Source organism: Pyrus communis, chromosome 17 (genome assembly GCF_963583255.1).
Source record: "Pyrus communis chromosome 17, drPyrComm1.1, whole genome shotgun sequence".
NCBI classification, from domain to species: Eukaryota; Viridiplantae; Streptophyta; class Magnoliopsida; order Rosales; family Rosaceae; genus Pyrus; species Pyrus communis.
Window position 1 is genome coordinate 1,047,295 of NC_084819.1, and position 8,051 is coordinate 1,055,345.

The window sequence follows — 8,051 nt, forward strand, 5'->3', positions numbered from 1 at the left end:
GTCACCGTCAATGATTTGGACTTTTCGTGAAAAATCTTTATTTATAAGAATTAAAATAATAAAATTACTCTTAATTTAATAAATAAGATCAAAATAACTTGACAAAACTTGAAAATATAATTTTATTTTGATATTATTTAACAAAGATTTTTTACAAATTATTTAAAATAATGATGAAAAAAAATTAACAACTAATTATATCGATTTTTAATCTCAAAAAACAAAATAAAAAGATACTTAAAAATCATTTGATTAATTTTTCTTTTCGTTGAGCGAATAAAAAACGAAATTAGGAATTAAAAAATTGAGAGGGTAGGAGTATATTTTGAGTTGCCCTTGTGTCCAAAAGATCCCATCTTATCGCGAACCCAAATCTTACGCCGTCCGCAACAGAGAGAATAGGTACGCTCCTTCCTCCCATCCATCATCGGACGGATTCTACGCGTTTGGCTGCTGAGAAAGTCCGATTTAACTTTCCCAGAAAATTGGGTTGGAAGAAAACATAAAGCCTCCTTGTTATTATCTAATATCGGTATTGTCATTGCTTTTTCAAGATTTCTTTTTTCTTCTCGTCATATTCGACTCGGCATCAATCAGGACATTATAGGTATTTGCTTCATCTGTTTTGGTATTTTTGTTTAATTTTAGGGTTTCGAAGAATAGTGCGAATGGAGGTTTTGGCTGATTGATCTTATTAGGGTTTTGAACTTGTTTAATTGAAGGACGGTTTTGGCGTTTAGGGTTTCTGTGAGGTTTGGTAATTGGGGGAGGTAGGGCATTGATGGCTGATCGAAATCTTGCACTTGTTAAGCCAATATGGATGAAGCAAGCCGAAGAGGCGAGGAGCAAGAGTGAGGCTGAGAAAGCCGCAGCGGCAAAAGCTGCTTTTGAAGCCACATTCAAAGATGTGGATAAGAATCGAGAGAAAGAAGTGGTGGCTGGATCAGATAGTGAATCTGAAGAAGCTGAGGACTTGGCGAACAAGCCCATTGGGCCGGTGGACCCTGCAAAGTGCACTGCAGCCGGGGCTGGGATCGCGGGTGGTACAGCATGTGCACCGTCTTCGTTTATGGTAGTGACTAAAGACTCTGATGGAAGGAAGGTTCCAAATGGTGGGGTGCAGATTAAGGTGAAAGTTGTGCCTGGAGTGGGAGTTGGGGGATCAGAGCAAGAAGGGATGGTGAAGGATATGGGTGATGGGACGTACACAGTTACTTATGTGGTGCCAAAACGAGGGAATTATATGGTGAGTGTGGAGTGCAGTGGTAAACCCATCATGGGTAGCCCATTCCCAGTGTTCTTCAGTGCAGGTATTTATAATTTATCGTGCTTTTATGTGTTGGTGTCAATGCATTTAGTCCAGAGTTCATAAATTTATTGCGGGTTTATTGTTTAGTGAGTGAGTTGTGCTCTTAGCCAATATTGTTTCTGTAATGATGTCAATGCTGCAAGTAGCTTGTGGTCTATATGAAATCCTTTGCAGCTCTTAAAACTGCTTCTGAGATGCACCGAAGACATAAGAGAAAAACAAAAACATTATTTCTAGACAAGAAAGTGACTGATAGGGGAGGTTAGGGTTTTTAAGGAAATATTTTTATCTTACATTCTTTTGCAAGACGCAGTATTAAAGCCTATTCAGTATGCATCTTGGATTATTCACAAGTTACTGGTTATCTCTCAGACACATAATTTTGAGGATTTGCTTTGTTCTCATGCAGGTTCCAGTGCTGGAGGACTGCTGGGATTGGCTCCGCCATCCACATTTCCTAATCTAGTTAACCAAACCATGCCTAACATGCCAAATTATTCAGCTTCTGTTTCAGGGGCATTCCCTGGACTGTTGGGAATGATTCCAGGCATTGTTCCTGGTGCTTCAGGAGGGGCTATATTGCCAGGAATTGGAGCATCTCTTGGGGAGGTTTGTAGAGACTACCTTAGTGGTAGGTGCGCCAAAATTGATTGTAAGCTGAACCACCCGCCTCACAATCTGCTAATGACTGCGTTAGCTGCAACCACCTCTATGGGAAATGTTAGCCAAGTGCCTATGGCACCTTCTGCAGCTGCAATGGCTGCTGCTCAGGCAATTGTTGCTGCCCAGGCTCTTCAAGCCCATGCTGCTCAGGTGCAAGCACAAGCTCAGTCAAACAAAGACTCTTCTGGTAGTTTCTCACATGTATTTTGGCTTTTGGTAGTCTTATTTGAATGTGTTTTTTCATGTTTTTGAGTTGTGTTGTTTTCATTACAATTGCTACATATATATATATATAGTTAAATATATATACAAATCTATATGTCTATCTATAACATTTTACCATCTATTAATTAGGTTCACTTGACAAAGCTGGAAAGGCTGATGTGCTGAAGAAGACGCTTCAAGTTAGCAATCTTAGCCCACTTCTCACTGTGGAACAGCTGAAAGAACTTTTTAGCTATTGTGGCACCGTTGTAGAATGTACCATCACTGACTCAAAGCATTTTGCATATATAGAATACTCAAAACCTGAAGAAGCAACTGCTGCTTTGCAATTGAATAGTATGGATGTTGGAGGCCGTCCTATGAATGTTGAGATGGCAAAATCACTTCCTCAGCAACCAGCTGCTATGAATTCCTCAATGGCTTCATCATCTCTTCCCATGGTGATGCAGCAAGCTGTTGCTATGCAACAGATGCAATTCCAGCAGGCTTTGCTTATGCAACAAACTATGACCGCCCAACAGGCAGCCAACCGAGCTGCAACCATGAAGACAGCAACAGAGTTAGCTGCAGCCAGAGCAGCAGAAATAAGTAAGAAATTTAAAGCTGATGGAGTAGAAATTGAAGAGAAGGAAACAAAAGAGAAATCTAGGTATGTTACATTGATTACAAATTGTCATTGTCTGCTGCCTTTGGATGTCTTATTCCAAAATGGTGAACTTAAACATTGAAAATACTTTGGTATATAGATTATGAAGAATCACGTGATGCTCAAATATTGTTACGCTTATAAATTGTTGAAATCCTCTGTTCTGGATATCTGAGGCTTTAGATTTTGTTGTCACAAATTTTATACAGGAAATAGTGTTCAACCTGTATGATTTTAGGGTTAGGGGAATTACCAGTCTTAATAAAAATTTCTATCCAATCCAGTGGAGTCCCAACTTAATGTACAAAATGGGGTCTCGGTTACTGTTGTTAGGTAGGTTAATGCTCAATTGTATTGGTGCTACTCCTGAGAATATTCTCCACCTCATATGTTTAAGCAATTAGTAACTAACGATGAGTCTGTCATTAACAGATTATAACATGAAAGCGGTATTCAGAGGTTCAGAGGCATGAGTTTTGGAGATTTTTTTTTTTTATTTATTTATTTATATTATTTTTTTTTATATCTTGCAATGGTTTCCTGTATTTGTAAATCTTATTTATTTTTTGTATGCAAAAGTTATAACACACTGTTGAGAAGTGCACATGTGATCATGAATAATGTCTGTTTTCATAATAGGAAACCATATAATTCTAATTGTTTATTTGAAGCAACGAAGTTTTCTTTATTTAGAAATTGTTTTAATTGAAAACTGTGTTGCCTTGTTTATAATCAAAGTATTTTCTTTTTGCTAATCAATTACTCCTATTACAGGTCTCCATCACCATCTCGTGCAAGGTCAAAATCCAGATCCAGATCACCTATAAATTATCGCCGAAGGCGGAAGTCTCCTTCTTACTCTCCTCCATATCGCTATCCAAGAGATCGTAGATCCAGATCCCCTTTGAGATCACGCCACTATTCAAGCTATGATAATGAACGCAGGCTATATAGAGACATTAGGAATGGTGGTGACAGAACTAGAAGGCGGGATTCAGATAGATCACATGATCATCATTTTTCTACGTCAAGGAGAAATAGGAGTAGGAGTGTTAGTCCTAGAACAAGAAAAACACGAGTTGATTCGGTGTCACCCAAACATCGACGAGAAAGTTCTCCACGTAGAACTCGAGCTGCGTCTAGATCACCTGGTCATCATACAGGAAGTAAGTCTTCTCCAAGAAAACGCTCAAGGTCAAAGTCTTCAGAAGGAAAACATCACTTAAGCGACCAAAAAGATGACACCCACTATGAAAAAGAAAAACATGGAGAAAGAAGGCGATCAAGGTCAGTGTCTGCAGAAGGTAAGGGACATAGAAGACAGTTATCACCAAGAAGTCCGGATGAAAAAAAATCCAGACAGAGAAGGCGGTCTAGGTCAAAATCTGTGGAAGTCAAGTACCGCTCTAATGAGAAACCAGACGAAACAAGAGATGAAAAATTAAAACGTCGTAGTAGAAGGCGGTCCAGGTCAAAATCTTTAGAAGATAAGCGCCACTCTGATGAGAAAACAAATGAAATAGAAGAAAAATCAAAGTATCGTGATAGAAGACGTTCTAGGTCAAAATCTGTGGAAGGGAAGCATCACTTGAAGGAGTTGGGCGAAGGTAGAGATAAAAGATCAAAGCATTGTGATAGAAGGCGGTCCCGGTCAGTATCTGTGGAGCCTAAGCACGACAGAAGACGTGGGTCATCCCCAAGAAGCTTGGATGACAATAAAGTGAAACACAGAAGGCTGTCAAGGTCAAAGTCTGCTGAAGGGAAGCATCGCTCCAATGATAGGGCATATAAAAGTAGAGACGAGAAAGAAAAGAGTCATAGGAGAAGACGGTCCAGGTCTACATCTGTAGAACCTAAGCGGCGTAGAGGAAGTATGTTATCCCCAAGAAGTACGGATGGAAAGAAACCAAAACACAGAAGAAGGCGCTCTAGGTCAGAATCTTCTGAAGGCAAGCATCCAGCTAGTTGTGGAAGGGATGAGAATGGTGGTGACAAATCAGAGTATCATGAAGATGGCAATGAGAAACCAAGTTCTGTGGTGAAACATTCAACAAAGAAAATTGATGATGGGGTGGTTATTTCAGCGGAAGAGGACTTGGACTCGAAGGAATCAATGCTAAATATGGGAACTGAAGATATTCCTCATACGAAAAAACATGGTTTTGTGCAAGATCTTGACAGTGAACGAACTTCTAGAGTCTCGTTAAATGTGGTGGAAAGCAAAGTGGAAGTGTCTTTCACTGAGAATCTAGCTCTTGGAACATCTGGTAATTAACAAGGTGATAAATACTTTTTCTTCAGTGTTGATTACTAGAATAGCTGAATATTCTACTTTTGTGGCTTACAGGACTGGAAAATCAAAATGGTTGTGAAAAGTTAACTGATGCGGATGATGTTTGCAGAACTGACTCCGGAAAGGATTACATCACAGTGAAGGCTCAGAAGAGAAGCTCCCTGATACCTAATGCAGATAACGCAGATATGTTTTCTGATGACACCATTGCCAAAGAGGAGAACTTGTGAAAATATGAAACCAGACCCTGGGCTGTTAGGATTCAAGAGTTTCTGCCGGGGGAGATGCTGACAAGTGCTGCAGTCGCTGCACTGATAATAACTTGGTTTAATTTGAGGGACTAACTGAGAAACTTGAAAATTCTGGGGAATGTTCTGTTGCTTCTCATTGGAAGGGCGATTTACTTGGAAGCTTGCTTAGCGTTTCTATTGTTGTATGGCTCTTCATAAGTATACTCTTTTTTTTTTTTTTTTTTTTTTTTCCTTTTAATCTTATTGCAGGTTCTTTGGGTCTCTGAGCTGATCTGGATATGGTTTAAATATTTCAAGGAGTGTTCTGATATCATCCACATCCAACATTCCAGTGTTTGTAGTGAGCTTCTTTTACTGATTGATGTATGTTGGACCGTTAACTCTATTATTACATTATGAATTACTCGACTGTTTATCTTTAAGAAATATTGCTACTTTCATGTTGTTTTGCTGTAGTAATTTTGTGCTTAATTGCTTTTTTGGGATGAAGATACGAATAATTGGTCTGTATAAAAGGCTGATCTATGCTGTAGGTCTGTTAGCAATTCCTTTCCTCAGAGTCAGCTTGTGTCTATAAATGTATCCTGTTGATAGCATTTATGTAAATAACTGAAGTCTTTATTCTTTGCGTTTCTTTGATCTAGTTGGTCACGGGTCCATCTTTTATTTATGTTTGATGGTATGGTGGGCCTGTTATATCTTGAACACGTGCAGGTTACGGTGATTTTGATTGGAGCTTTCTGAGATTCAGTTTGGCAGGGTTGATTTTCTCTGGATATGAAGGTATGCCGCCATAGACATTGATAGTTTCTGCATGGAGAGCTTATGCTGTTAAAGCTTCTGTCCAAGTGTTGAAAGTTTATGGGAGGACCCTAGTAACTTTCGCAAATGTTATAAATTGGTTCTTACTGTTTCCCCTCCATCTTTCTTTCTTGTGTTTTTTTTTTCCCTTTATTTTTTCCCTCTTTCCCTAGAAATTGGCTTGGTTGGGTAAATGCTACTTCTAAGGTCGAGTGAAATCAGATGTTGCTGGGATGAGTTGCACCAAAATTCCACAACAGGTAATGCAGAAACTTTCTAGGTTGAGTTCCATTTCTTGATATGACATCTGATTATACGCTCAGTTATAGTTGTATCAGTGGTACTGGAATTGTTCCTATGAAAGTAATCATACAAATGCTGGCGTTGTGCCGCTTGTTAGTTGGGTTGACCAGTGGAAGTTTTCTGTTTGATTGACCCTTATCGTTCTTGGTAGTTGCTTAGTTACCGGAGGACTGGCTACCAACTTTTTGTTTGCATACATATTCGCTGCATGTAGAAGTGGTATTTGATGTTGTTTAGTGTGATTTCTGAAACCCCATTCTATTTTCTTCGTTGCCCTCATTTTCTCTGGTCTTTTCCCCCAATTTCTTTATTTTATTTAGGGTGAGCTGTGGATGGTTAAGCACTGCTGTCTAGGCCTCAACTTGGGAATCGATTATGCTTGACTACAAATTTGGTATGTAGGATTCGATTGGAATGGACAACGAATTTGAAGGATTGGAATGGACTACCAATTTCTTCTCTCCTCGTACATCTTCCCCTCACCCTTTCTTTTGCTCTCCACTTTGTTCTCGTTTGGTATGTAGGATTGGATTGGACTGGACGGCTAATTTGAAGGTATATTGGAGGTAGAAGCGAGTGATGTTTCATTTCGATGGGATTTGAAGAGGATTATGCATCAAGAAAATCCTCCCTTCTAGTCCTACCATTTTTGGAGAGCATATTGGAATGGATAAGTTTCCTTCATGAGTAAATCCATCGTCTGCCCTCTAGTTGGTTATAATGTTTTCATTTCTTCCGTCAACATACCTTGGAATTAGAGAGTTATCCATTCCATTCCAATCCAATCTTACCAAACGAGGATTATTTTTTCTGTTTAGATTTGTTTCCAAGAAAATTTGTAGTTAAACCTTCGTCACTTAATGCAAGAGAGCTTTTGCCGTAGTGACGGAGAAATTCTGAGTTGTGGCTGCCATACGCGGCAGCACACTTTAAGGCTGTAAAGGACTCCTGCATGTTTGTTCCCACTCGACGCCACCTCCTTGTGAGCCTTCAACAAGGAATTAGAGAGTCGAGAGACTGGCAGTGGTGTTGGCATTGAGCTGGAAATTCATTTTCATACTTGATGCTGATGTCGGCATCTAAATTTCAAATTGAATGTCGTTTGGTCTCTATTTGTAAGACATTGTTGCCATCTATTGATGATGGATGGTATTAGTTTGAAATTTGACACAATATGATAACAATAATGGTTATTGTAGAGAAAAGCAAATCTATAAGAATTTTGGAACACTTCTTCCTCATGGGCAAGGATTCGGTACTTCGTGAATTGCAAATTACAAATTAACACATATGGAAGTGAAATTTAACCTGTAAATAACAAATTGACATATACATTTCAAAATGGGAACTATTATTGGCAGCAGGAAATTAGTTGTGCCCTCTTTGTAGATGATACCTCGTAAGTAGGGATTTGTAAAGTCCTCCCACATAATTTTGTACTGCTCATAGACAATATTTGGATACTAAAAGATGAGTAGGAACGTTTACTCAAAATTTTTCAAAATTGTTCGTTGTCAATTTATAGAAATTCATATTTATAATAAGAGCCGTTCATATTAT

At 38.9% G+C, this 8,051-nt stretch overlaps 1 protein-coding gene across 7 annotated transcripts; it reads left to right on the forward strand.

Annotated features, from left to right (window-relative positions):
- The first annotated feature begins 345 nt into the window (after window positions 1-345).
- On the forward strand, window positions 346-7,747 carry LOC137722540 (uncharacterized). Of its 7 annotated transcripts, XR_011066771.1 has the most exons (10): window positions 346-532; window positions 649-1,310; window positions 1,719-2,159; window positions 2,327-2,846; window positions 3,618-5,110; window positions 5,191-5,750; window positions 6,102-6,170; window positions 6,362-6,448; window positions 6,812-6,885; window positions 7,016-7,743. XR_011066771.1 is itself a non-coding variant. In XM_068461567.1 (6 exons), the coding sequence occupies exons 2-6, from the start codon at window positions 782-784 to the stop codon at window positions 5,364-5,366; spliced, it is 3,159 nt and encodes a 1,052-aa protein (XP_068317668.1). In that variant the 5' UTR covers window positions 346-532; window positions 649-781; the 3' UTR covers window positions 5,367-6,072. The 7 variants fall into 7 exon arrangements, 1 of the variants encoding a protein (XP_068317668.1); XR_011066773.1 differs by having other exon boundaries at window positions 5,246-5,750; window positions 6,812-7,747; XR_011066774.1 differs by having other exon boundaries at window positions 3,618-5,122; window positions 5,246-5,750; window positions 6,812-7,745.
- The last annotated feature ends 304 nt before the right edge of the window (window positions 7,748-8,051 follow it).

What these genes read in the sequence shown, in the direction of transcription:
- LOC137722540 (XM_068461567.1), top strand. Translation starts at nt 782, where the DNA reads ATGGCTGATCGAAATCTTGCACTTGTTAAGCCAATATGGATGAAGCAA. An exon ending in GTCAAACAAAGACTCTTCTG is followed by an intron (nt 2,160 to 2,326) that starts GTAGTTTCTCAC and finishes TCTATTAATTAG; the next exon opens with GTTCACTTGACAAAGCTGGA. An exon ending in GAAACAAAAGAGAAATCTAG is followed by an intron (nt 2,847 to 3,617) that starts GTATGTTACATT and finishes CTCCTATTACAG; the next exon opens with GTCTCCATCACCATCTCGTG.